The 27,583-nt window shown below is 45.0% G+C and overlaps 1 protein-coding gene across 7 annotated transcripts in view; it reads right to left on the bottom strand.

Moving 5' to 3' along the window:
• Positions 1 to 27,583, bottom strand: part of trim33 (tripartite motif containing 33) — a 249,952-nt gene that overhangs the window by 117,212 nt on the left and 105,157 nt on the right. For all 7 annotated transcript variants that reach the window (XR_011587467.1, XR_011587468.1, XM_070858846.1 and 4 more), the window contains exons 2-3: positions 12,671 to 12,789; positions 5,418 to 5,565 (exon numbers count right to left, since the gene is read on the bottom strand). Coding sequence is in view for 5 of the 7 variants with exons in the window: in XM_070858846.1 (XP_070714947.1) it covers positions 5,418 to 5,565; positions 12,671 to 12,789 (267 nt within the window). In the remaining 2 variants the exon portion in view is untranslated. The remainder of the gene's footprint in view (positions 1 to 5,417; positions 5,566 to 12,670; positions 12,790 to 27,583) is intronic.

Genomic DNA, 27,583 nt, shown 5'->3' with positions numbered 1-27,583 from the left:
TGACCTTCCTTCCATCATAAGGTCAGAAGTGAGGATTGTTCGCTGATGACTGCAGTGTTCAGTTCCATTCGCAACTCCTCAGATAATGGAGCGTCCATAACCACATACAGCAAAACCTGGACGACATTCAGGGTTGGGCTGATAAGTGGCACCACACAAATGCCAGGCAATGACTATCTCCAACAATCGAGAGTCTAACCACCGCCCCTTAATATTCAATGGCATTACCATAGCCAAATCCTCTACCATCAACATCCTGTGGGTCACCATTGACCAGAAACATAACCGGACCAGCCACATAAATACTGTGGCAACAAGAGCAGGTCAGAGGCTGGGTATTCTGCAGCGAGTGTCTCACCTCCTGACTCCCCAAAGTCTTTCCACCATCTCACCATCATAGGCAGTCCCTCCTGTCGAGGATGACTTGCTTCCACGCCAAAAAGGGATGAGTTCACAGGAGTTTCAATGAAGGACCTAAAATATTCCAGGTACCGAACTACATGTTGAAGGGTGGAAGATGACAGTGCGTGGATTTTTTTAGTGTGGTGGCCACTGCACACCAGCCACCACATGGGCTTGACAGAGCTAGGTCTTGGTCCAGTGGCAAGGATTTACCAAGATGACTGGAGACCAGTTCTGCTGCGTGGACCTAATACGCACACATATTGCAGAGTCGGCTGGCCTGTGCTGCCCCTGGGCCCTCGCCTCTCCTGGGCCTCGATCACGTCATTCCACGATCACTCGCCGCTCCTGCTGCACTTGCCCACACTCCAATCAGCGACCTAGACCTTGGTGATGTCCAATCCAGTCACCCTCTAGCACACGCTGTACCTTGAAGTAGTATGCTTCTTTCACAGCCCTGATTTGCTGCTGGTCCTTGCAGGTCGGGGACCATCTACAAGACACAAGTCAGCAGTGTGATGGAATACTCTTCACTTGCCTGAGTAAGTGCAACCCCAACACTCAAGAAGCTCGACATCATCCAGGACAAAGCAGCCCGCTTGACTGGCATCCCATCCACCACCTTAAACATCCACTCCCTCCACAACTGGCGTACCGTGGCTGCAGTGTGTACCATCTACAAGATGCACTGCAGCAACTCGCCAACGCTTCTTGGCAGCACCTCCCAAACCCGCGACCTCTACCACCTAGAAGGACATGGACAGCAGGCACATGGGAACTTTAACCACCTGCAAGTTCCCCTTCAAGTCATACACCGTCCTGATTTGGAAATATATCACCGTTCCTTCAATGTCACTGGGTCAAAATCCTGAAACTCCCTCCCGAACAGCACTGTGGGAGTACTATCACCACATGGACTGCAGCGGTTCAAGAAGGTGGCTCACCACCACTTTCTCAAAGGCAATTGGGGATGGGCAATAAATGCTGGCTTTGCCAGCGACGCCCACATCCTGTGAACGAATAATTAAAAAAAGTGACTGTGGTGGGCAAGGGTGGCTTAACTGGGCCAAGATATTAATATCTCTTCTAAGACGCTCCTTAAAACCTACCTCGTTGACCAAGTTCCTGTCCTTATATCTTCATTTGTGGCATGGTGTCAAATTGTGTTTGATAATGTTCCTGTGGAAACTATCTAATTGCAAGTTGTTGCATGACTGATTTCGGGGTTGTGTGACTGCCATTGTTAAACAAATTGTTTTGTAGGAATACTTGTTTTATTAGAAAGTTTATTTGCTTATACATTAAAACTTAAATTAAAATTAGATGAGCCAGCTGTCACATTAATTTGACAAAATAAACAACCAATCACATGGTTTAAACACAAATGCCATGCAAAATTCATAAAAATGTACATCAAATCAAACTATTTCCACACAAAGACGAAAATGCAAAATTATGCAATTGGAAGGATAGACAGGAAGGAAAAGGAGGTGGGGTAGCGTTAATGGTTAAAGAGGAGGTTAACGCAATACTAAGGAAGGACATTAGCTTGGATGATGTGGAATCTATATGGGTAGAGCTGCGAACCACCAAAGGGCAGAAAACGTTAGAAAGAGTTGTGTACAGACCACCAAACAATCGCAGGGAGGTTGTGGATGGCATCAAACAGGAAATTAGGGACGCGTGCAATAAGGGTACAGCAGTTATCATGGGTGACTTTAATCTACATATTGATTGGGCTAACCAAACTGGTAGCAATACTGTGGAGGAAGATTTCCTGGAGTGTATAAGGAATGGTTTTCTAGACCACTATGTCGAGGAACCAACTAGAGAGCAGGCCATCCTAGACCGGGTCTTGTGTAACGAGAGGGGATTAATTAGCAATCTGGTAGTGCGAGGCCCCTAGGAGAAGAGTGACCATAATATGGTAGAATTCTTCATTAAGGAGAGCAACGCAGTTAATTCAGAGACTAGGGTCCTGAACTTAAAGCAAGGAAACTTCGATGGTATGAGACGTGATTTGGCTAGGATAGACTGGCGAATGATACTTAAAGGGTTGACAGTGGATAGGCAATGGCAGACATTTAAAGATCACATGGATGAATTATAACTATCGTACATCCCTGTCTGGCGTAAAAATAAAACGGGGAAGGTGCCTCAACCGTGGCTAACAAGGAAATTAGGGATAGTGTTAAATTCAAGGAAGAGGCATATAAATTGGCCAGAAAAAGCAGCAAACCTGAGGACTGGGAGAAATTCAGCAGAGGACGACTAAGGGTTTAATTAGGAGGGGGGAAATAGAGTCTGAGAGTAAGCTTGCAGGGAACATAAAAACTGACTGCAAAAGCTTCTATAGCTATGTGAAGAGAAAAAGATTAGTGAAGACTAATGTAGGTCCCTTGCAGTCACAATCAAGTGAATTCAAAATGGGGAACAAGGAAATGGCAGACCAATTGAACAAATACTTTGGTTCTGTCTTCACTCAGGGAGATACAAATAACCTCCCGAAAATACTGGGGGACCGAGGGTCTAGCGAGAAGGGGGAACTGGAGAAATCCTCATTAGTCAGGAAATGGCGTTAGGGAAACTGATGGGACTGAAGGCCAATAAATCCCCAGGGCCTGATCGTCTGCATTCCAGAGTACTTAAGGAAGTGGCCCTAGAAATAGTAGATGCATTGGTAGTCATTTTCCAAAATTCCATGTACTCTGGGTCAGTACCTATGGATTGGAGGGTAGCTTAATGTAATCCCACTTTTTTAAAAAAGGAGGGAGAGAGAAAACAGGGAATTATATACCAGTTAGCCTGACATCGGTGGTGGGGAAAATGCTGGAATCAATTATTAACGATCTAATAGCAGCGCATTTGGAAAGCAGTGACAGGATCAGTCCAAGTCAGCATGGATTTATGAAAGGGAAATCATGCTTGACAAATCTTCTGGAATTTTTTGAGGATGTAACCAGTAGAGTGGATAAGGGAGAACCAGTGGATGTGGTGTACTTGGACTTTCAAAGGCTTTTGACATGGTCCCACACAAGAGATTAGTGTACAAAATTAAGGCACATGGTATTGGGGGTAATGTATTGAAGTAGAGAGAGAACTGGTTGGCAGACAGGAAGCAAAGAGTGGAATAAATGGGTCCTTTTCAGAATGGCAGGCAGTGACTAGTGGGGTATTGCAAGGTTCAGTGCTGGGACCCCAGCTATTTACAACATACATTAATGATTTGGATGAGGGAATTGTGTGTAATATCTCCAAGTTTGCAGATGACACGAAGCTGGGTGGCAGTGTGAGCTGTGAAGAGGATGCTAAGAGGCTGTAGGGTGACAGACAGGTTAGGTGAATGGGCAAATGCATGGCAGATGCAGTATAATATGGATAAATGTGAGGTTATCCACTTTGGTGGCAAAAACAGGAAGGCAGATTATCTGAATGGTGACAGATTAGTAAAAAGGGGAGGTGCAACAAGACCTGAGTGTCATGGTACATCAGTCACTGAAGATAGGCATGCAGGTACAGCAGGCAGTAAATAAAGCAAATGGCATGCTGGCCTTCATAGCGAGAGGATTTGAGTATAGGAACAGGGAGGTCTTACTGCAGTTGTACAGGGCCTTGCTGAGATCACACCTTGAGTTTTGTGTGCAGTTTTGGTCTCCTAATCTGAGGAAGGACATGCATGCTATTGAGGGAGTGCAGCGAAGGTTCACCAGACTAATTCCCAGGATGACAGGACGGACATATGAAGAAAGACCGGATCGGCTAGGCTTATACTCACTGGAATTTAGATGAGGGGATCTCATAGAAACATATAAAATTATGACGGGACTGGACAGGTTAGATGCAGGAAGAATGTTCCTGATGTTGGGGAAGTCCAGAACCAGGAGTCACAGTCTAAGGTTAAGGAGTAAGCCATATAGGACTGAGATAAGGAGAAACTTTTTCACCCAGAGAGTGGTGAACCTGTGGAATTCTCTACCACAGAAAGTTGTTGAATATATCCAATGAACTTGACTCAAGAGGGAGTTAGATGTGGCCCTTATGGCTAAGGGGATCAGGGGGTATGGAGAGAAGGCAGGAGTGGGGTACTGAAGTTACATGATCAGCCATGATCATATTGAATGCCGATGCAGGCTCGAAGGGCCGAATGGCCTGCTCTTGCACCTATTTTCTATGTTTCTATGAAACAGGTGCCAGGTTGCTGACATGTACTATTCAGATTTCACAAGGGTAATGTGCATCTAAACCTCAAGTCTCTCTGCTTTTTACTTCGTTTAATACATACATACTATTATTTCCTCAAACAAGACTTGAATTTGGCAGACATGATGAGCCGATAAATCTGGGCTGGCAGTCCTTAATTAACAAATACCTTTCTAATTTATTATTAGTTTTTAATCACAGTACAGCCACTGGAAGCTTACCCACTACTGAGGTTAGGTTGCCACATTTTTCATAATCCGGTTTACCCCTCATCTCTTTTTGAATACATTGGCAACCTTCAAGTACTGACAACTTCCATATCTAACCATGTTTGAAAGAAATGGTCAGTTTCTACTTGCTCCTTGCCTCTTCTTTCAGTATTCCAGGATGCATACCATCCATGCCTGTTGAAGCATAAATTAACATCCTGAAGCCTCCCGAATCCCTCTCACATACCTATTTTCTGGTTTTGATTTAACATTGATCACCATTTTGATGAACTGTTTGCAGAAAATACTTACTCTAGATGCTTCAGACCATGAATAGATTTCAGTTTGCAAAAGGTTACAATGATCAAATGGTCTGCCACTCGATGCCTTATGTAGTTCAATGTTTAATACCTTCATATTTATTCTTATGCCCTCTAAATGTGGGCATACGGTCTATTATACTGTTGTAATCTGTAATCAAGTTTCACAGTATTTATTCAATATATGTGCTATCCAGATTCCTTGTAGCAAACCATCTTCAGTCTTTTGAAAGTTCAGATCAAACCTGCAATATTAGAACTGCATTCACAAAAATTAATTCCCAACCTGGTGAAACATCTTCCTTCCTTCTTATTGTATGATCCTTTGTGAATTTCACTCTCTGGTGAGCTTCTACACAAGTTTTACAGAGCCATTCAAGACATTCCACACAAAATCCACTGGCTTCTGCATTATCTTCACAGCTTGTGCATACCTGTAGAATCAAAAAAGATCACTGTAGATCACTGATCTGCAAGGTAAAATATGCTACTACAAAATGAGAAACATCACTCTTAATCAAAGTCTGTCCTGCTTCAGAGGTACTCGATAAGAGTTTTTCATTGCTTGTTTAATTATGGGAGATTTGTACAACTTAAATTGATGTCAATTTATTTTCAAATTCACATTTTAAGATCTGGAGCTTTACATCAAGACACTCAATATTTTCTTAATTGTTCTATATACAAATTTCATACTTATCCGTTATATCCACTAATTGTTTTGTGACCATTTCTGCTGTTTGTGGGACATTGCTGTTTACAAATTACCTGCTGCATTTGTCTATGAGTGCACTTTAGAAGTAGTTCATTGGCTGTGAAGAACATTGGGATGTCATGAAGACGTAAAAGGTACTCTTTCTTTACTTCTTACGAGTCAGTTTGACTAACTTTTCCCGATTGCTGTTGCCAAATATTTTAAACTACAGAACAAGGGGCCCAAGTTTCCACATGATTTGCGCCTGATTTTTAGGAGCAACTGGTGGAGAACGGACTATCTTAGAAATCGCAATTCTCCACATTTTTTTTTCTGCAGTTCTAGTCAGGTAGAACAGTTCTACTTTGGAACAGAATTTTTTCTTCAAAAGGGGGCGTGTCCGGCCACTGACGCCTGATTTCAAAGTTTCCACAGTGAAAATGTACTCCAAACTAAAGTAGAATGGAGCAAGTGAAGATTTTTGTAGAACTGAAAAAATCTGTTCTACACATTAAAAAAAATCAGGCGCAGGTTACAAATCAGGCGCCCAGAACGAGGTGGGGGGGGAGGGGAACTCATTAAATTCTACAATAAATCCTTATTTATACTTATACAATTATTATACAAATAAATCCAACCTGAATAAACATTTATAAGCAAAGAAAAGATAAAATAAACCATCTTCCTACCCGTGTGAAAGTGCTTCAGCCAGGAAGAATGCTGCAGCAAGCGCCACAAAACGAGGCAGCCGTTACCGAACGCGGGCGGGAGGGAACGGACCGAACGCGCAGGGGGGGGCCCGACCGAACGCGGGACGGAGAGAGCCGACCGAACGCGGGGGGGGGGGGGGGGGGGGGGGGGGGGGGAGCCGACCGAACGCCAGGGGGGGGAGGGAGCCGACCGAACGCCGGGGGGGGGGGGGAGGGGGGAGCCGACTGAACACGGGGGACGGTAGAAGGCTGCAGGAAGCCTCAAAAATTGAGGAGCCATTTCCCGACGGCAAAAGGGGGAGGTTGTCAGGAAACGGCTGGCTCAACTTTGAGGCTTCCTGCACCCTTCTCACTGCTACAAGTAGCCTCAGTGCTGATGGCAATGTACTTTTATAAAAAAATGTTCAAAAACTAAACTGCTACAAAGAACTACAAAAATGGCCGAGTGCCAATGTTTTTTTCACACTGCGCGTGCGCGAACACTCCAACGCACACGCGCAGCGTTGCCGGCAGGAAAAAAACTAATTTAAATAGTACCCGCCCCCTCCCACTTACAAAATCGGCGCGAGTGTAGGCTCTGCCCCCCTGGGCGCCGTGCCAGGCAGACAAGGAGCTGCAAAGCGCTCGAGAATCGCGAGTTTTTTTTTAGGCGCCGTTTTAGGCGCAAAAAACGGGCGCCCAGCTCGGAGGGGCGCCCGTTTTTTTTCGTGTGAAAACTTGGGCCCAATGTATGGACTAGCAATACCAGAGAGAAGATAAACAAGATGTGGAAGAATGGATAACTGGAAAGGAAGTTGAAATTTGGTACCCAAAAAGAAAAAAAAAGTTTTTTTCCATCACATACCAGAAGCTTGCACAAGGGGAGCTCCAAATTTTTGTATGTAGCATAATTCACTAAAAAGGTAGACAAATTAGCTTTAGTTTCAATATTAATTCAAATGTATGACCTTGATAGTCAATCCAATTGGGAAGATTTATTAACAAACCAATCCATGAAATGTCATTTCGGAATCATGCTTACTTTGAATAACCATATCTCTCAGCATTTTGATTTGAAAAGAGTTATAGATGAAATGAAAACAGCAAATGCTGGAAATGCACAGGTTAATCAGCATCTGAGAGAGAATATGACTTACACGTGAAACACTTAACTCTCATTTGGAGTTGTGATGGTCACCAGAGAACGACCACTAAGTAGTTCACTTCGTGGCTTCCCTCTTACAGGAAAAGCTGGTTCAAAGAATACAAATGCAAAGCATGTTGACAACATAGCCCAAATATTGCTGTTAAAGTAACGGCGAGGCTAATAGTGCTTGCCGTTATTCAAGGGTAAATGCCACAGCAACTTCAGGCAAGGGCAGATGAGCGATTAAATATGGAAATTGAGTAAATGCTGTCGGAAATGTGCCATCCTGTTAGCTTCGCAAAAATGGCATCTCGCTATCTGGCTCCCCATCAAATACATTGAGCAGCATGAAGTTTCTATACTTTCTACTATTGTAGAGAGCAAACTCACCACAAAAAGTTAAGTCAAATCATTTCAACGACGTGATAAGTGTTAATTACTGCCAGTCAACCCCTCTGGCATTGAAAATTAACTATTACAAGTGTGGAAAAAATGTTTTCCCTCTCTTAATCCAATCTTCCTTTCCCCCTCTTTCTGTACCCGATTTCACATTGAATTCACCATTCTACCTTGCACTTTGTTCAGACATTGCATTGTTCATTTCACAATCCTTCAATCTGACTGGTTAAGGAGATCCACAGTTGCTTGCCCTTTTACACTCAGATCCCAGATGCCCTGTAGAGGACGCCATTTCCGTCTCCCATTTCCACCAACTTGCCACACAAAATATCATGGAGTTTAAACGGGCACGGGCAAGGCTAATTGACGGCAGGTGGCAGTCGTTAACGGGTTACCTCTGATGTCCCCCAAGGATCTAGCCTTGGCTCCCTCCTATTTGCTGCCCCTTGGCAACATCATCTGAAAACACGGAATCAGTTTCCACATGTACGCTGATGGCACCCAGCTGTACCTCACTATCACTTCTCAATCCCTCCACAGTCTCCAACTTGTCAGACTGCTTGTCCAACATCCAGTCCTGGATGAGCAGAAATTTCTCCGCTTATTTCCACCTCCGTAACATTGCCCATCTCTACCCATGCTTCAAGCTCATCTGTTGCTGAAACCCTCATCCATGTATTTGTTACCTCTCGACTTGACTATTCCAATGCATTCCTGGCTGGTCTCCCACATTCTACCCTACGTAAACTTGGTAATCTAAAACTCGGCCCTGCCCGTGTCCTAACTCGCACCAAGTCCCGTTCACCCTTTAACCCGGTGCTTGCTGACCTACATTGGCTCCCGGTTAAGCAACGCCTCGATTTCAAAATTCTGTTCCTCGTTTTCAAAATCCCTCCATATCTTTAATCCCCTTCAGCCCCACATCGACATCCCCCTTCTCCCGCCCCCCCCGCCAACCCACAAGATATCTGCATTCCTCAAATTCTGCCCTTTTGAGCATCCCTGATTATAATCGCTCAACCATCGGTGGCTGTGCCTTCAGTTGTCTAGAACCCAAACTCAAACTCGCTCCCTAAATCTCTCCGCCCCATTACCTCTTTCCTCCTTTAAGAAGCTCCTTAAAATCTACCTCTTTGACTAAGCTTTTGGCCTAATTTATTCTTGTGGCTCGGTGTTAATTTTTATGACTTGTAACACTCCTGTGAAGCGCCTTGGAATTTTTCACTACATTAAAGGCGCTATATAAATACAAGTTATTGTTGTTGTAGGAATATTTGGGCCAATATCTCTCGATAAGCATCACACGTCGAGTATATCTTTATTCGAGTGTTAGACCATGTAACCTGTACCACAGCAATAGCTTTGAAATATCAAAATTTTACTTCCACTGGATTAAGAGTAAGTCTCTCTCATTAATATGGTCAATGCAATATTTGATAAAATGTGCAAATGACTCCTCTCTGTACTGGCCTATGTTGCTACTATCCTGTACAGAAAAGACTCATCTTACCAGGAGCATTGCAGCCCACCTGACAGAAGGCAATGCAACAGTCCAGTCTGCACATTCATCAATCCTTCACAGATAGTTAGGAGACTTAAATAGTTTGAAGTCCTATCCTCAATAACAAGTCCTTTTATTGGTGAAGTCTCAGGTCTATAATGTATTTAACAGACTAAGAGAACTTTCGATCACTTCAGGTAGAAGTCTGGAACGTGGTCAAAAGACCAACTCATTCTCTTGCCAGAAGACTAAAAATAATTAAGTTATGAATATTAGACTCCTTAATGAGATCAAACCTATAAGGAGGGCCATTTTCCAGGACATTAAATGGAAATCTATAGTAGCCTATATGGTGAAAAGAAACATGCATCATTCTCACCGAAGAAGAAATAGAAGACGACAATGTGGCAAGACATCTTTCATAAAGAGAGATCAAAGTAACCCAAACAAATTCCCCTCCAGATGCAGATGGGAATCAAATCCTCAATGAAGTTGAGGAAAATCTTATTATAATTTGAGGTGGAGGATGGCAGGGGAGGAGTTACAAGAGAGAGAAACAGTAAGAGCTGGGCTGGACTATGTCGATAAAGACGGTTATAGTCTTTTTCCTAACACAAGAGGGCAAAACACTTCCACTTATAATTTTATATATTCTAGCTTGTAGGTTTCCAGAAAGCCACAGCACAAGCTTTATTTCACAAGTGAGCAACCTATACGGTCAGATGTCCAAGTTACCAATTATCTCGGACAAATGATTCAGGAGTTCAGTAATGGAGACAAAACAATGCCCCAGAGTTTCAAACACAATTGAGACCAACTTGGTACTGTCTCCCCTCTTCACTATTCTCATGGGAATCTGCAGAAATGTTGGGGGGTTGGAGTGGAAGGCAGAAGAAAAATAGAAACTAGTTAGATCCAACGTGTTTCTATATAAAAATGGCTTGACAACACTCAGGTATCTGTGTATGCCTGCACTTTGGGTGGAAAAAATGGGTTATGTTGATGCAGAAATGGGACTGGGTATGCTATTCTTCCTTGAGCTTCTCCACCAATTCCATGTCAGAGTCAGGGAACCAACATCAAGGGCATTGGGGGATGCTGGGCTAAATCACATCACAATAGATTTGGAAGGTGAATCAAATTGGTAAATGTTATGTCGTTTCATAGGTGACGAATAGAGAATTCTCATAAGTCAGCAAGTATGCCTGGGCACTTTATTTCGTCTCTGGACCTGCTTGCACACAGGTAAGGCTTGTACGGAACCAGTGATCATGATATTGTGGCTACGAAGCTGTAGACAGTCTGATGGCTCTGAGGAGGGTATGTTTCCGCCTCTCACTTTCAAGACCACTAACTTGTAATATGTCTTCCAAGAAAACTTTTCTCCGTTTGCTTTTGAATGCAGCTCAAATAAATATCTTAGAAGTCGAATTGTCAAAACTACCAATTTAAAAGGGATTGCCACTCGCCAGTAAGTAAAAGTCCATCAGAGAAGCTGCTTTACAGATGAATTCCTGACATGTGCTGAAACAAACTTGCCATGTAGGTGAGGGTACTCATTTTTCTTGGAAATGCATTTCTACTGTCACTACGGATTGACAAAAGGCTTAGCTTTCAGAGCTTAAACAACAATGACAACTTGTAACTTGCCTTGAACATAGTGAAATGTCCGAAGGTGCTTTACAGGCATATTATGAGATTTAAAAAATTTGACACCAAGCTGCACAAGGAGAAATTTGGACAGGTGACCAAAAGCTTGGTCAAAGTGGTAGATTTTAAGGAGCATCTTGAAGGAGGAAAGAGAGATAGAGAGGTAGAGAGGTTTAAGCAGGGACTTCCAGAGCTTAAGGCAGCAGAAGACACGGCCACCAATGGTTGAGCGATTATAATCGGGGATGCTCGAGGGCAGAATTAGAGGAGCGCAGACATCTCGGGGAGGTTGTGAGGCTGGAGGGGATTACAGAGCTAGGGAGGGGCGAGGCCATGAAAGGATTTGAAAATAAGGATGAGAATTTTGAAAGACGTTGCTTAACCATGAGCCAATGTAGGTCAGCGAGAACAGGGGTGATGGTTGAGCGGGACTTGGAGAGAGTTAGGACACAGGCAGTCGAGTTTTGGATCCCCTCTAGTTTACATAAGGTAGAATGTGGGAGGCTAGCCAGGAGTGAATTGGAAGAGTCAAGTTTATAGATAACAAAAGGTGTGGATGAGGGCTTTAGCAGCGGCTGAGCTGAAGCAAGGGCGGAGATGGGTAATGTTACAGAGGTGTAAATAGGTGAATAGGTGGTCGTAGTTAAGCTGCAGATATGTGGTTGAAAGCTCATTTCAGGGTCAAATATGATACCAAGGTTGCAAGCAGTCTGATTTAGCCTCAGACAGAAGTTGAGGAGAGGGATGGAGTCAGTGGCTAAGGAACAGAGTTTGTGGCAGGGACCAGATATAACACATGGTATTGTTTTTGCCAACACATGAGTGAACGGTATTTTGTTAAGATGTTCAACCATTGAGTTCTGAAAGGTCTATTCCCCATGAAGGATGAGACGACTTGTGGAGGTGGTGAGGGAAATAAAGCACAATCGGCAATACCTGTTCCGTTTAGTGACGATTTGTTCTCCCGGGAAAGGGGTGGGGTGGGGAGGAAGAGATAAATTGATTCTGAAAGTTCAGTTTTTACCAAACACTTATGGTGCAAGTTAATGGGCAAAAGATAATGGATTGATTTAAAAATTCTTGAGCCAATTCTACAGGGTGTAGTACTGTGACTACAAGACCATCAACGGTTGCTGGAATGAGGTTCTGGCCACTTGATATGCAGGTCCTCAAGATACAAAAGAGAGTAGTAATTCTGCAATGTGTTGTCTTTAAAAGTATTGTAATTACAAATGTTTACCCATAACTTACCCCAACAAGCTTCCTGGTCCACTAACACATCGTTTAAATTGCTCCATACAAGAGCCATCTTGGACTTTTAAAAAAAATATTTCTGATTTGGCAGCTGAACAGAAAATTGCTCAAATATGGCCCATCATCTTTAACACTAACCATTTATCCACTGATGTTCCGAGTTCATCCTAATTTTGTAAAACCACCAGAAATAGACCAGTCCTACCTGACATGACTTTTCATCAGAATTGTTTGCCCCTTCCGTGGAATCCTTCACAAAGTAGTTATCGACCAAGTCTATCTGTCTGCATTCTTGTCGGCACACCGGGCACCGAATCACACCCACTGGAAAAAAACAAATTGAACTTTAACATCACCTTTTTGGCTGTTCTAAAATGAAAAAGCTAGACAATGGGTTACACTTCCCATGGCAATAACTAGGAATTGGAGCAAAGATGGCAGTCTGAAATGGTTAAGTTTGTAATTTACAAATAATGAAGGTGGTGATTATAGTTCATGGAATTTTCCTCAACATTGGAAGATTAAAAGCATGTCAGAAATGCAGGTAAAGCCAGTAGAAGATTTTCTTTTAAACTTGTACTTAAAAACACCTTGTCGGGTCATCAAATTATTTTCCAAGTATGTCACAAAACAATTTTTTCCCTAGAGCACAGCAATTTACGTAGGTAAACCAATAAAGATGAAGCCAGCACAGGATAAATTTCAATGGTTGGAGCTCTTTGTACTTGTTAATTCTGCAGTAAAGATGTACTGGTTTGCAACAGTTTATATAACAAATTGACATTAATGTCTCAAAAAGAAATATTCCCCAAATCACACTGTCTTGTGTCTTTCTACTCAAAAGAATTTCCGAATGCACTCCTCAGGAAAATGAGTTTGCAGAGATAGCTAGGCCTGGATGCAAACAACTCTTAAACCATACCCTTCTGCTCATCAGGAATCAGTGGCAGGAAACTCTTTTGGAGTTCACCTGCAAAAACATAAAACATGTATCCGTGCCACCCGACCTGGATGACACACCAGACATTTACAAGGCCCTTTTTTTCTTTTTTCTTTTTTTTTTGTTTTTTGTTTTTTGTTTTTTTTTTGGGCACTAAAATCACAATTTTCCCCAGTGCCCCCTATAAAAGGGAAGGGGGACACTAAAAGCACCGGCAATTAAAACAAATTAAACTTAAAAACGTAAAATCAAATTAAAATTTGGTTGCCGGGCGTGATGATGCACTCCAGTCCCTCCGGTGCCCACCTCTCGCGGAAGGCCGCGAGCGTACCGGTGGACACTGCGTGCTCCATCTCCAAGGACACCCTGGACCGGATGTAAGAGCGGAAGAGAGGCAGGCAGTCAGGTTGAAAGCCTGCTTCAGTAGTGACAGCTGTTACACAAGTGCTTGAAGCTAGCTGGTGAGGGAGAAGGATTGGAAGACATCACACAGCTCGTAACTGACTTCAGCATCATACCACGAGTTACATGGCACAGGCACAAGCCCATTTTCCTTCCCAGACCAGGAGGCAAATGCTAAAGAATCAAATACATCCATGGCATTACTTAGCAACGAAGTAGTTATCAAATGCTGCATCCAACTTCCCTGAAACAATACTGCAGCTGAGATTAGCAGAACCAAGTTTGGTGAATGGAAACTAAAAGACACCATTGTGCCTTCAAAATGCACAGAAAGGAAATTATATTTCAGACCATTAATGTTGTTAATGGGAGAAGTACTGATATATCAACAATCCAGTCCTGATTTTCCTACAAGTGGCAGTAGTACTTTTGATGAACCAATAATCAACAAGCCAAGTCATCAATCTAGTTTATAATAAAACTGACCAAGCTCAGTTTTATTATAAACTAGAATTTCAATTAAATAGCAAAAAAAAATTCAATACATAGCCTGTGCCGACATATTCAACATAGATTTCATCAGTAATCAGTAAATAACTGGATTGATTTAGACTGCTGTTTTACGAGTATGCTCCTTTATCTTGTCCAATTTGCCAATCTTCTATTAAACCCATTCGTGAACTCGGCACAAAGGGCCTGAAGTGGCAAGTGAATGGTAGAAAGTTTGAGTAGATACTACTACATCTTAATCAATACATTATTATAATGAACACCCATTCCTTTTCCGAGATAAGCAGCCAGCCTGCTTCTGAACCTGTGTGATGAGTCACTAAGTGGTCCTTTATGGAGAAACACGCCAACCATTTCATAGCTGCGAATATTGATAGACATGCACACTATGTTCCCAGATTACCCAATATGCAGAATGTAAAAACGACCAGTGAAAATCACACTGAATTTCTCAAACTCAAACTAAGAGCAAAAACCTGATCCGGTACCAGCTGTGATTTTTTTTGAATGTGTAAACAGCATGAAATTATAGCTGTTCCCAGTAAGGAAGGAAAAAGCAGCAAATGGCACAGGAAGAGCAAAGTGACATGACAAGATAATACAAAAGAGTCAGCTACAGCTATCAGCAGCTTATTTAGCACATTGGCAACATAACGTTATGGTTTTAAAAAAAAGGTCACACTTAATATTGTGTCAATATGTTTTTTGCGTTACACTCTTAATTCATCACCTCAAATTGCTCTCACCACAATCACAACCAGTACTACATCCCGGTATTATACAGCTCAACCAAGTTTGGAAAACAAAAATACAAATGTACTGCTCAGCATTTTTCACATTTCAAGTGGAAAGTGATCATGCTTTTCAAAAGGCTTTTGATAAAGTGACATGTAATAGATTGCTTAGCAAAATCGAAGCCCATGGGATTAAAGGGGTAGTGGCAGTACGGATACAAAATTGGCTCAGACAGAAAGCAGAGAGAAATGGTGAGCAACTATTTTTCAAACAGAAGGAAAGTATAAAGTGGTGTCCCCCAATGGTAGGTATTAAAGACCACTGCTCTTTTTGATATATTTTAATGACCTGAACTTGGGTATAGGATGCAAAATGTCAAAGTTTGCAGATGACACAACACTTGGAAATTTAGTAAACAGTGAGGAGGATAGTGGCAGACTTTAGGAGGACACAGACTGGTGAAATGGGTAGACACATGGTAGATGAAATTTAATGCAGAGAAGTGTGTGTGTGTGAGAGAGAGAGAGAGATGCGAGGAGAGAAGCGAGAGAGAGAGATGCGAGGAGAGAAGCGAGAGAGAGAGATGCGAGGAGAGAAGCGAGAGAGAGAGATGCGAGGAGAGAAGAGAGAGAGAGAGAGATGCGAGGAGAGAAGAGAGAGAGAGAGAGAGAGAGAGATGAGAGAGAGAGAGAGAGAGAGATGCGAGGAGAGAAGCGCGAGGAGAGAAGCGAGGAGAGAAGCGCGAGGAGAGAAGCGCGAGGAGAGAAGCGCGAGGAGAGATGCGAGGAGAGAAGCGCGAGCGAGAGCGGAGAGAAGCGCGAGCGAGAGCGGAGAGAAGCGCGAGCGAGAGCGGAGAGAAGCGCGAGCGAGAGCGGAGAGAAGCGCGAGCGAGAGCGGAGAGAAGCGCGAGCGAGAGCGGAAGAGAAGCGCGAGAGAGAGCGGAGAGAAGCGCGAGAGAGAGCGGAGAGAAGCGCGAGAGAGAGCGGAGAGAAGCGCGAGAGAGAGCGGAGAGAAGCGCGAGAGAGAGCGGAGAGAAGCGCGAGAGAGAGCGGAGAGAAGCGCGAGAGAGAGCGGAGAGAAGCGCGAGAGAGAGCGGAGAGAAGCGCGAGAGAGAGCGGAGAGAAGCGCGAGAGAGAGCGGAGAGAAGCGCGAGAGAGAGCGGAGAGAAGCGCGAGAGAGAGCGGAGAGAAGCGCGAGAGAGAGCGGAGAGAAGCGCGAGAGAGAGCGGAGAGAAGCGCGAGAGAGAGCGGAGAGAAGCGCGAGAGAGAGCGGAGAGAAGCGCGAGAGAGAGCGGAGAGAAGCGCGAGAGAGAGCGGAGAGAAGCGCGAGAGATATGCGAGGAGAGAAGCGCGAGAGATATGCGAGGAGAGAAGCGCGAGAGATATGCGAGGAGAGAAGCGCGAGAGATATGCGAGGAGAGAAGCGCGAGAGATATGCGAGGAGAGAAGCGCGAGAGATATGCGAGGAGAGAAGCGCGAGAGATATGCGAGGAGAGAAGCGCGAGAGATATGCGAGGAGAGAAGCGCGAGAGATATGCGAGGAGAGAAGCGCGAGAGATATGCGAGGAGAGAAGCGCGAGAGATATGCGAGGAGAGAAGCGCGAGAGATATGCGAGGAGAGAAGCGCGAGAGATATGCGAGGAGAGAAGCGCGAGAGATATGCGAGGAGAGAAGCGCGAGAGATATGCGAGGAGAGAAGCGCGAGAGATATGCGAGGAGAGAAGCGCGAGAGATATGCGAGGAGAGAAGCGCGAGAGATATGCGAGGAGAGAAGCGCGAGAGATATGCGAGGAGAGAAGCGCGAGAGATATGCGAGGAGAGAAGCGCGAGAGATATGCGAGGAGAGAAGCGCGAGAGATATGCGAGGAGAGAAGCGCGAGAGATATGCGAGGAGAGAAGCGCGAGAGATATGCGAGGAGAGAAGCGCGAGAGATATGCGAGGAGAGAAGCGCGAGAGATATGCGAGGAGAGAAGCGCGAGAGATATGCGAGGAGAGAAGCGCGAGAGATATGCGAGGAGAGAAGCGCGAGAGATATGCGAGGAGAGAAGCGCGAGAGATATGCGAGGAGAGAAGCGCGAGAGATATGCGAGGAGAGAAGCGCGAGAGATATGCGAGGAGAGAAGCGCGAGAGATATGCGAGGAGAGAAGCGCGAGAGATATGCGAGGAGAGAAGCGCGAGAGATATGCGAGGAGAGAAGCGCGAGAGATATGCGAGGAGAGAAGCGCGAGAGATATGCGAGGAGAGAAGCGCGAGAGATATGCGAGGAGAGAAGCGCGAGAGATATGCGAGGAGAGAAGCGCGAGAGATATGCGAGGAGAGAAGCGCGAGAGATATGCGAGGAGAGAAGCGCGAGAGATATGCGAGGAGAGAAGCGCGAGAGATATGCGAGGAGAGAAGCGCGAGAGATATGCGAGGAGAGAAGCGCGAGAGATATGCGAGGAGAGAAGCGCGAGAGATATGCGAGGAGAGAAGCGCGAGAGATATGCGAGGAGAGAAGCGCGAGAGATATGCGAGGAGAGAAGCGAGAGAGATATGCGAGGAGAGAAGCGAGAGAGATATGCGAGGAGAGAAGCGAGAGAGATATGCGAGGAGAGAAGCGAGAGAGATATGCGAGGAGAGAAGCGAGAGAGATATGCGAGGAGAGAAGCGAGAGAGATATGCGAGGAGAGAAGCGAGAGAGATATGCGAGGAGAGAAGCGAGAGAGATATGCGAGGAGAGAAGCGAGAGAGATATGCGAGGAGAGAAGCGAGAGAGATATGCGAGGAGAGAAGCGAGAGAGATATGCGAGGAGAGAAGCGAGAGAGATATGCGAGGACAGAAGCGAGAGAGCGGAGAGCGCGCGCGAGAGAGCGGAGAGCGCGCGCGAGAGAGCGGAGAGCGCGCGCGAGAGAGCGGAGAGCGCGCGCGAGAGAGCGGAGAGCGCGCGCGAGAGAGCGGAGAGCGCGCGCGAGAGAGCGGAGAGCGCGCGAGAAAAAGAAAGAAAGCAGAGAGAAAGCAGAGAGAGAGAGAGAGAGAGAGAGAGAGAAAGTCCCGCAGGCCGGTGTGACCCATATGTTGGCTATAAAAAAGCTGGAGCATGCCACTACAATTTCCAGAGCAAGCTGCTCCAAGTGTGCGACGGCTTCCAGGTGGACGACTGGGTGATATCATCAGGACCCAGGTTGCCATTTGGAACATGGGTAGGAGTATCGGCAGGGCCCAGGTACAGCAGAGGAGCGGGATGGTCGTGGCGGAGGTGCGGCAAGTGATCGAGGCGGAGGAGTGTTGAGGGATTGTGGCTGAGATTCGGTGGGAGATTGTGGCGGAGGTGCGGCGAATGTTTGATGCAGATAAGTGGTGAGGGATCGTAGTGGAGATGCAGCAAGCTAGGGTACGGGGCCCAGAAGAGCAGAGGGCCCAGGGGCAGCACGGGCCAGCCCACACTGCGATATGTGCAGCAGAGCAGGTCTCCAGTCGTCCTGGTTAAGCCTTTCCACTGGATAAAGACCTAGCTCTGTCAAGCCCGCCTGGTGGCTGATGTGCAACGATCACCACGTGTTAAAAAAAATCCACGCACAGGCATCTTCCACCCCCTCAATTGGAGTTCAGGACTGGAATATCGGGGCCTTCATTGAAACATCTGTGAGCTCATGTGGAAGCAAGTCACCTCGTTCGAGGGACCGCCGATGTTGATGATGCAGTTTGGAAGGAAAAATATGGAGATGTAATATAAACTAAATGGTATAATTTTAAAGGGGGTGCAGGAACAAAGATCTGGGATTCACATACACAAATCTTTTAAGGTGGTTGTTGATAAGGCTGTTAAAAAACTATACGGGATCCTTGGCTTTATAAATACAAAAGGATGTATTGCTAAACCTTGATAGGCCTGAATATACCACTGAATAGGCCTCAGCTGGATTACTGTATCCAATTCTGGGAACCACACATTGGAGTGGGTGAAGAGGAAATTTACTAAATGGTACCAGAGGTGAGGGACTTCAACTTTGTGGAGACGAGAGAAGCTGAGATTATTTTCCTTACAAAAAAGGTGAACGAGAGATTTAAACAGGTATCAAAATTATGAAGGGTTTTGATAGAGTAAATGTTTCTAATGGCAGGAGGGTCAATAACTTGAGGACAGCGATAATTGGCAAAGGAACCAGACGGCAGATGAGGTGAAAGGTTTTTACGCAGCAATTTATGATTATCTGGTATGCACTGCCTGAAAGGGTAGTGGAAGCAATTCAATATTAACTTTCAAAAGGGAATTGGATTATAGACTTGAAAAGGAACATTTTTGTAGGGCTATGGGGAAAGAATGTTGGACTAATTGGATAGCTCTTTCAAAGAGCCAGCACAGGCACAATGGTTCTCAGTGGCCTCCTTCTGTGTTGTAAGGTTCTATGACTCTTAAAAGCAGCAATTGTTGAAAAACTATCCTTGAGCCATCGACAAACTTGAATATCCATCCACAGGCACATTAATACTGAAAAACAAATAAAACATGAAATATTTCTTTAATCTGAGGACGATAGCAGAAACCAATATTTGGAGGAACTACAAATTTAAGTCACTGGCCCAAATAATGGCAAGTCTTTGATTTGCTTCAATTCTTAGGGATTGACACAAAGCAATTTACGTTGGATTAAATAGCCTGAAATCAAAGGTTTCTATTGTACCTGTACTATGATTTTTCAATCTTTTGGGGTATACCAGTGACTATCAGTTTACACAATCATACACATCAAAACTGATCTTTTGTCATGCAGAGATAGTATCTGAAGCTATGCCAGTGGAAGCAATTATGAATTACAAGTGCCGCACAAGCAGCGTGTCGACAAATTCAAAATGCATCAGTTTAAACGCGAGCAAGAAAGTGGAAGTTAAAAAAAAACATATGCTCAAGTTCTGGAGTAAATCCAAGCTTTGAGGAAACCCAAGCCAACATGCTTGCAAACTTGGAATGAAGTACAATGCACATCAATCCAGTACAAATCATTATTTGGAAATTTTGAAGAAACACCCATCTAGCACACAACTGTCGGTTGGGACAATTTGAAAATCTGCAACAACCTCTAAATAAATACGCCAGTGTATGGTGATATAGGAGCATATCACCTCAGTGCAATACAGCAGTGTTTTATTTCAGCATACGGTGTACTTTTGGGTGCAGTTTCAAACTGCTGCATAAATAAAACTGGCCTCAAAAGTACTATTATGTACTACACCCCAAGACACACGTAAGAATGTTTCCAAATGAGAACATATCTAAGGAGCTAGAGTCACAGAGGTACAATATGTTAGCTGAAGGTCAACTGCTAATCGTGTGCAAAAAACTGAAGACTGTCCCACTTGGAAGAACCTTGGGCCCAAAATTGCTCAGGAGTTGCTCCGTTTTTTTTTTGAGTATCTTAAAAATCCCCATTTTGCAGAGTTTGCGCTAGTGGAAGTGAGTTAGTTAAGATTTTTTTTTTTAATTTAGTTTAGTTCAAAAGGGGGCATTACCAGCCACCTGCGCCCATTTTGGCCATTTAAGCCAGTTCAAAAAGCTAATAGTTGCTCCAAACTAACTTAGGTGGCGTATGTGGCCGCACAGAAAAAAAACCCTTGGAGAGTTAAGAAATCAGCGCACGTAGGTACTTAATGACTTGACTAAAGAATGTGAATAGGATCAAACAGCTATACAGGACATCATATGACAAACTTCGAAAAGTTAATTTACTATACAACAGAAGCATTCATGGAAGCTTAAACTACAAAAATAAAAGTAGAGACAAAACATATTTACATAATCTTTTCAAAATATCCAAATAAAAAAAAGTACCACCTCCTGCTCGTAGGAAAGTATTTTCATCAACAGGGTTAAGGAAAGTCTTGAGTAAGCTCATTAAAATTACTGGCTACACAGCTATCACACCCTCCACCCCTCCCATCAAAACTCTCCTCTCTTCCCGCACCACCTCGCCCCCCCACCAATCAAAATTCTCTTCTCTTCCCCGGCCCCCCCATCAAAACTCTCTCCCCTCCCCCACCACCCCTCCCGCAAATCAAAACTCTCCTCTCTCCCCTCCACCCCACCCCCAAATTAGAAATCTCCCCGCACCAATCTGTTTCTTGTAGCCTCAGCGTGGGATGGCAGCGGGACGGCCTGTACGGCAGGCCACTTGGCCCGAGATAGGGGCGGGACGCATCGGGTCCCACGCTGCAGTCCCATCATCATCATCATGGGAGGAGCTATTGCACATGCGCGAACACTCTACTGCGCACGCGGACAGCTGCTGGCACTCTTAGGCACAGGGCCTTAGCTCCACCCCCCAATGGACTCGCCACGCCAAGCCCCAGGAGAATCGACAGAAGGGCCAGAATCCGGGGACATCTTTTTGGCGCCGTTTTGATCCTAGGAAGTTGCCGCATCTCACGTGAGTGTGCCGAAAAAACGGGTGGGCCAAATTTGGGCCCCTTGAAACTAACTCTTGCTGTTAAATTCAAACTGGAGTTTCAATCGCATATACTTATGGCATGGAGTGCACGTATATGGCTAAGAGCAGCCAGTGTAATTAATGAATTGGGTACAGTAGCCTAGTGGTTACAGTACTGGACTGGCAACCTGGAGTTGTGAATGCATGAAATGGTAAATAGTGGGTTAGCACCAGAAATTGACCAAAGCTACCAGATGGTTTAAAAATGGAATTGGTTCATGAATGCTCTCAGGGAAGGGAACCTGTCATTCCTATCCGGTCTGCCCTAAAAGTGACTTCAGTCCAACATTGGTCGACTCGTAATGCCTTCAGAACAACTAAGCATGAAGAACAAATACTGCCTTTATATAGCATTATTTACATCCCGACAGTGATCCAAAATCCATGGTGTTGGTTGAGGGTGAAATGCTGACCAGAGAACCAGACTCCCCTGCTTTTCTTCAAATAATGCTATGGGATCTTTTAAGTGCATCTGAGGAGGATGAGGCCTTGGTTTAATATCTCATCGAAAGACAAAGCAGCACTCCCTCAATACTGCACTGAAGTGTTAGTCTAGATAATGTGTTTGATTATAGCTTGAACGCACGACCTCCTGACTCAAAAGTAAGTGTCCTACCAGAGCCAAAGCCAACAACATTTTTTTTTAAAAAACATCCACATTTGACACTACATCCTAGTCAATAGTATAACTGGGACTGAAGTCCCAAATGTGTTATAACCTTAAAATATATTCAAATGCCTGGAAATTGTAGGGTTACCTCTTTTTCCTCCTTTAAGATGCTCCTTAAAACCTACCTCTCATCTGTCCTAATTTCTTAGTGTGGGGCTCGGTGTCAAATTTTTGTCTTACAATGCTATTGTGAAGCGCCTGTGTTAAAGGCGCTATATAAATACAAGTTGTTGTTGTTATTGCTATTACTTCACTTCAAAATCAAGCTAGAGTGTTTAAAAAGATAAGCAATACTGAAAACTACAAGAACTCACATCAAGAGAGAAAACGATCAGTTTTATCCTGTGCAATACTGTTCTAGCCACGGGTCACAAGTAAAGATCAAACATGGTATGGATGTGGTGTACACAGACTTTCAGAAAGCCTTTGGCAAGATATCATACAGGAGACAACTGGAGAAGTCGTATTGAATGTAGAAAGTGTAGTAAATTTGATTTTAAAAATGTTTAGAAGTGCGAAAATGGAATGAGAGTTACGGGCAGTTTCTCAGGGGCCAAGTTTCGGCCTGAGTTGCTCCTGTTTTTTTGGAGCAACTGGTTTCGAATGGAGTATCTTAGAAATTTGAATCCTTGGCATTTAGTTTGCTCCAGTTCTAGTCAGTTAGAACAGTTTCACTTTGGAACAGAATTTTCTTTTCAAAAAGGGGCGTGTCCGGCCACTTACGCCCGTTTTCAAAGTTTAGGCAGTGAAAACTTACTCCAAACTAACTTAGAATGGAGTACGTGAAGATTTTTGTACGTTCAAAAAAACCTCGTCTACACTTTAGAAAATCAGGCGTAGGTGCAAATTAGGCGTAGGAAATGGGGGGGGGTTTAAAGGGAAGTTTACAAACATTAAACACTTCAGTTTTACAAATAAAGAGCCATCATCAATAATAAATGATAAATAAATCAATAAAAAAAAATTTATAAATTTTTTTTAAAAAAATCAATAAAACAAAACATTTTCTACGTACGGACTGCAGCACCGGGAATCCTCCAACAGCGTGCTGGGACGGTTCCCCAGTGTGTCTCTGTGTGTGTGTGTGTCTCTCACTCTGTCTGTGTTTCTGACAGCGAGGGGAGCGGGAGAAGGGTGTTGGGGGTGGGGGGGGGGGGGGGGAAGAGGGGTAGAAGGGAGAGGAGGAGGGAAGGAGAGAGGAGGAGGGAAGGAGAGAGGAGGAGGGAAGGAGAGAGGAGGAGGGAAGGAGAGAGGAGGAGGGAAGGAGAGAGGAGGAGGGAAGGAGAGAGGAGGAGGGAAGGAGAGAGGAGGAGGGAAGGAGAGAGGAGGAGGGAAGGAGAGAGGAGGAGGGAAGGAGAGAGGAGGAGGGAAGGAGAGAGGAGGAGGGAAGGAGAGAGGAGGAGGGAAGGAGAGAGGAGGAGGGAAGGAGAGAGGAGGAGGGAAGGAGAGAGGAGGAGGGAAGGAGAGAGGAGGAGGGAAGGAGAGAGGAGGAGGGAAGGAGAGAGGAGGAGGGAAGGAGAGAGGAGGAGGGAAGGAGAGAGGAGGAGGGAAGGAGAGAGGAGGAGGGAAGGAGAGAGGAGGAGGGAAGGAGAGAGGAGGAGGGAGAGAGGAGGGAAGGAGAGAGGAGGGAAGGAGAGAGGGAGGAGGGAAGGAGAGAGGGAGGAGGGAAGGAGAGAGGAGGGAGGGAAGGAGAGAGGAGGGAGGGAGGGAAGGAGAGAGGAGGGAGGGAGGGAAGGAGAGAGGAGGGAGGGAGGGAAGGAGAGAGGAGGGAGGGAGGGAAGGAGAGAGGAGGGAGGGAGGGAAGGAGAGAGGAGGGAGGGAGGGAAGGAGAGAGAGGAGGGAGGGAGGGAAGGAGAGAGAGGAGGGAGGGAGGGAAGGAGAGAGGAGGGAGGGAGGGAAGGAGAGGAGGGAGGGAAGGAAGGAGAGAGGAGGGAGGGAAGGAAGGAGAGAGGAGGGAGGGAAGGAAGGAGAGAGGAGGGAGGGAAGGAGGCTGAACGGCTCGGCCCAAGACCTCGGGCTGGATTTACAGGTAGGTGGCGTCGGGTCTTGGGGGGGGGGGGGGGGGGGGGGTGTGGCGGGGGGGTGGTGGTGTCGCGGAGGTCGGGGGGAAGAGAGTCGCGGAGGTCGGGTGGGGGGAGGGGGGAGAGCCTTATTCACGCAGCCCCAGTGAGGCCATTCGGCCAGGGATAGGGGCTGCGGGCTATGTGCTTCGGGCCCCTCGAGCTACTGCACATGTGCGGCCACTGTAGCGCGCATGTGCAGAGGTCCCGGCACTGTTTTCAGCGCAGGGACCTGGATCCGCCCCCAACAGCTCGTGCTGCGCTGCGCCCAGCTGCAGAAGATCTGCAGGGAGCCGGAGAATAGGTAAGTTTTTTTTAGGCGCACTTTCTGGCGCGAAAAACGGGCGTCCAGGTCCGTGCTGCGCCGTTTTAGGCGCGGCCCGAAACTTGGGCCCTCAGAGTGGTCAAAGGTGAGTAACATCGTCCCACTGGGTCTGGGACCACTTCAGTTCACTGTGTACATCAAGGTTTTGGATATAGATATTAGAGGGTGCGGTATCCAAATTTGTAGACAATATTAAAATAAGAGGAATAGTAAAATAATTCTGAGGATCAAAAGGAAAATGCAAAAAGGATGTAGATATGATCGAAAGAGCAGAAAAGTGGCAGATGAAATGCATGTCAGTTAGTTAATGTGAGGTGATACATTTTGGTAAATAATAATTAATAAACATACTTTGAATGGAGGAAAGCTGGGCGATGTGGAACAGAAGAACGTAAGAAATAGGAGCAGGAGTAGGCCATTTGGCCCCTCGAGCCTGCTCCACCATTCAATGAGATCGTGGTTGAAGTAGCGGCAGGGATTGTGGATGCATTGGTTGTAATTGACCAAAATTCCCTTGATTCTGGGGAGACCCCAGCAGATTGGAAAACTGCAAATGTAACACCCCTATTCAAAAAAGGAGGCAGACAAAAAGCAGGAAACTATAGACCAGTTCGCCTAACATCTGTGGTTGGGAAAATGTTGGGGAGTCCATTATTAAAGAAGCAGTAGCAGAACATTTGGAAAAGCAAAATTTGGTCAGGCAGAGTCAGCATGGATTTATGATGAGGAAGTCATGTTTAACAAATTTGCTGGATGTAACGAACAGGGTGGATAAAGGGGAACCAGTGGATGTGGTGTATTTGGACTTCCAGAAGACATTTGACAAGGTGCCACACAAAAGGTTACTGCACAAGATAAAAGTTCACGGGGTTGGGGGTAATATATTAGCATTGTTAGAAGATTGGCTAACAAACAGAAAACAGAGAGTCAGGATAAATGGTTCATTCTCGGGTTGGCAATCAGTAACTAGTGGGATCCCAATTATTTACAATCTATATTAACGACTTGGAAGAAGGGACTGAGTGTAATGTAGCCAAGTTTGCTGATGATACAAAGATGGGAGGAAAAGCAATGTGTGAGGAGGACATAAAAAAGCTGCAAAAGGACATAGACAGGCTAAGTGAGTGGGCAAAAACGTGGCCGATGGAGTATAATGTTGGAAAATGAGAGATCATGCACTTTGGCAGAAAAAAATCAAAGAGCAAGTTATTATTTAAAAGGAGAAAGATTGCAAAGTGCTGCAGTATAGCAGGACCTGGGGGTACTTGTGCATGAAACACAGGATAGTATGCAGGTGCAGCAAATGATCAGGAAGGCCAATAGAATCTTGGCCTTTATTGCAAAGGGGATGGAGTATAAAAGCAGGGAAGTCTTGTTACAGCTGTACAGAGTATTGATGAGGCCACACCTGAAATAATGCGTGCAGTTTTGGTTTCCATATTTACGAAAAGATATGCTTGTTTTGGAGGCAGTTCAGAGAAGGTCCACTAGGTTGATTCCGGGGATGACTTATGAGGAAAGGTTGAGTAGGTTGGGCCTCTTCTCATTGGAATTCAGAAGAATGATCAGAAGAATGAGGTGTGATCTTATCGAAACGTATAAGATTATGAGTGGGCTTGACAAGGTGGATGCAGAGAGGATGTTTCCACTGGTGGGGGGAGACTAGAATTAGAGGGCATGATCTTAGAATAAGAAAGGGGCCGCCCATTTAGAACTGAGATGGGGAGAAATTTCTTTGGACTGTGAATCTGTGGAATTCGCTGCCTCAGAAAGCTATGGAAGCTGGGACATTAAATAAATTTAAGACAGAAATAGACAGTTTCTTAAACGATAAGGGGATAAGGGGTTATGAGGAGCGGGCAGGGAAGTGGAGCTGAGTCCAGCCATGGCAGATCAGATATGATCTTATTGAATGGCGGAGCAGGCTCGAGGGGCCATATGGCCTACTCCTATATCTTATGTTCTTATGTACCTCAACTCCACTTGCCTGCATTATCCCTATATCCCTAGATTTCCTTAATATCCAAAAATCTATCAATCTCTGTCTTGAATATACTCAATGACTGATCTTCCACAGCCCTTTGGGAGAAATGAGGAAAAAGATAAAGAGGAAGAAAGCAGTTCCACAATTCTTGCATTCGAGTCAAGAGTTTGAGGAATATTTTAACATGCTAAAGAATCCAGAAAAAATCCTCAATACCGAGCAGAAATCAAATACTAAGCTACTATCAATATGGTTTCTTTTCACTTAGAAATCCCAAGGTAAAAATTCTAGATTCATGAAGTTAACTTCATACACCCATTTATACAGCGCCCATAATCCTGCATGTCACATGCACAAAGATTCACAAACTTGTATACAGGTACAGCGTTCTGAATCTGGAATTCCAAAAAACAGACATTTTATTTGAAAAGCGCATTGCAGATGGAGTCGTCCGGTGTGCGGTCGCCTTGCCGAATGACCCTTGACCCCGACCCACGTACTCCCCTCCACCAGACCCAACCTGACCTGACTCTGTGGACATGTATTTCTATCTAAGCTGATACCACACGGTATTTTTGTGGCCTTTGAAATATATAACAAAATGGAGTCCTGGTCCTTCCAGAAATTTCTGCATAAAGCAGTCGGCTTGCATAAACAGCTAAACCTGGCTTGAAATGGCTGATAGCCTCCAGACAGCTAGGAGACAAGTCCTGCTGAAGACAAGTACCACCCATGGTGCTCTCCTATTGTCTATACGACACCAGTTCCACTCCACCCCACCCTTTTCAAAGTATTCAAACCACCAGCCATTATCTCTTGTAGAGACCTCATCCATTTGATGCAAAAAGATAACTGACCAGGAAACTGGACCATCCTAACACAATGCAAGGCAGGTAATAGCTCATTACCACACTCTCATCGAGTAATGGCCGGCTGGCCAACTAATAACCCTGACAAAAGGAAATATCTGGAAACCATGTCAGGACAAGGATGTAGTAATTAACTCTTTATCTGTATTCACTGACTGCG

The sequence above is a fragment of the Pristiophorus japonicus genome, chromosome 17, assembly GCF_044704955.1.
Source record: "Pristiophorus japonicus isolate sPriJap1 chromosome 17, sPriJap1.hap1, whole genome shotgun sequence".
Taxonomy (NCBI): Eukaryota; Metazoa; Chordata; class Chondrichthyes; family Pristiophoridae; genus Pristiophorus; species Pristiophorus japonicus.
This window is presented reverse-complemented; position numbering and strand designations above follow the sequence as displayed.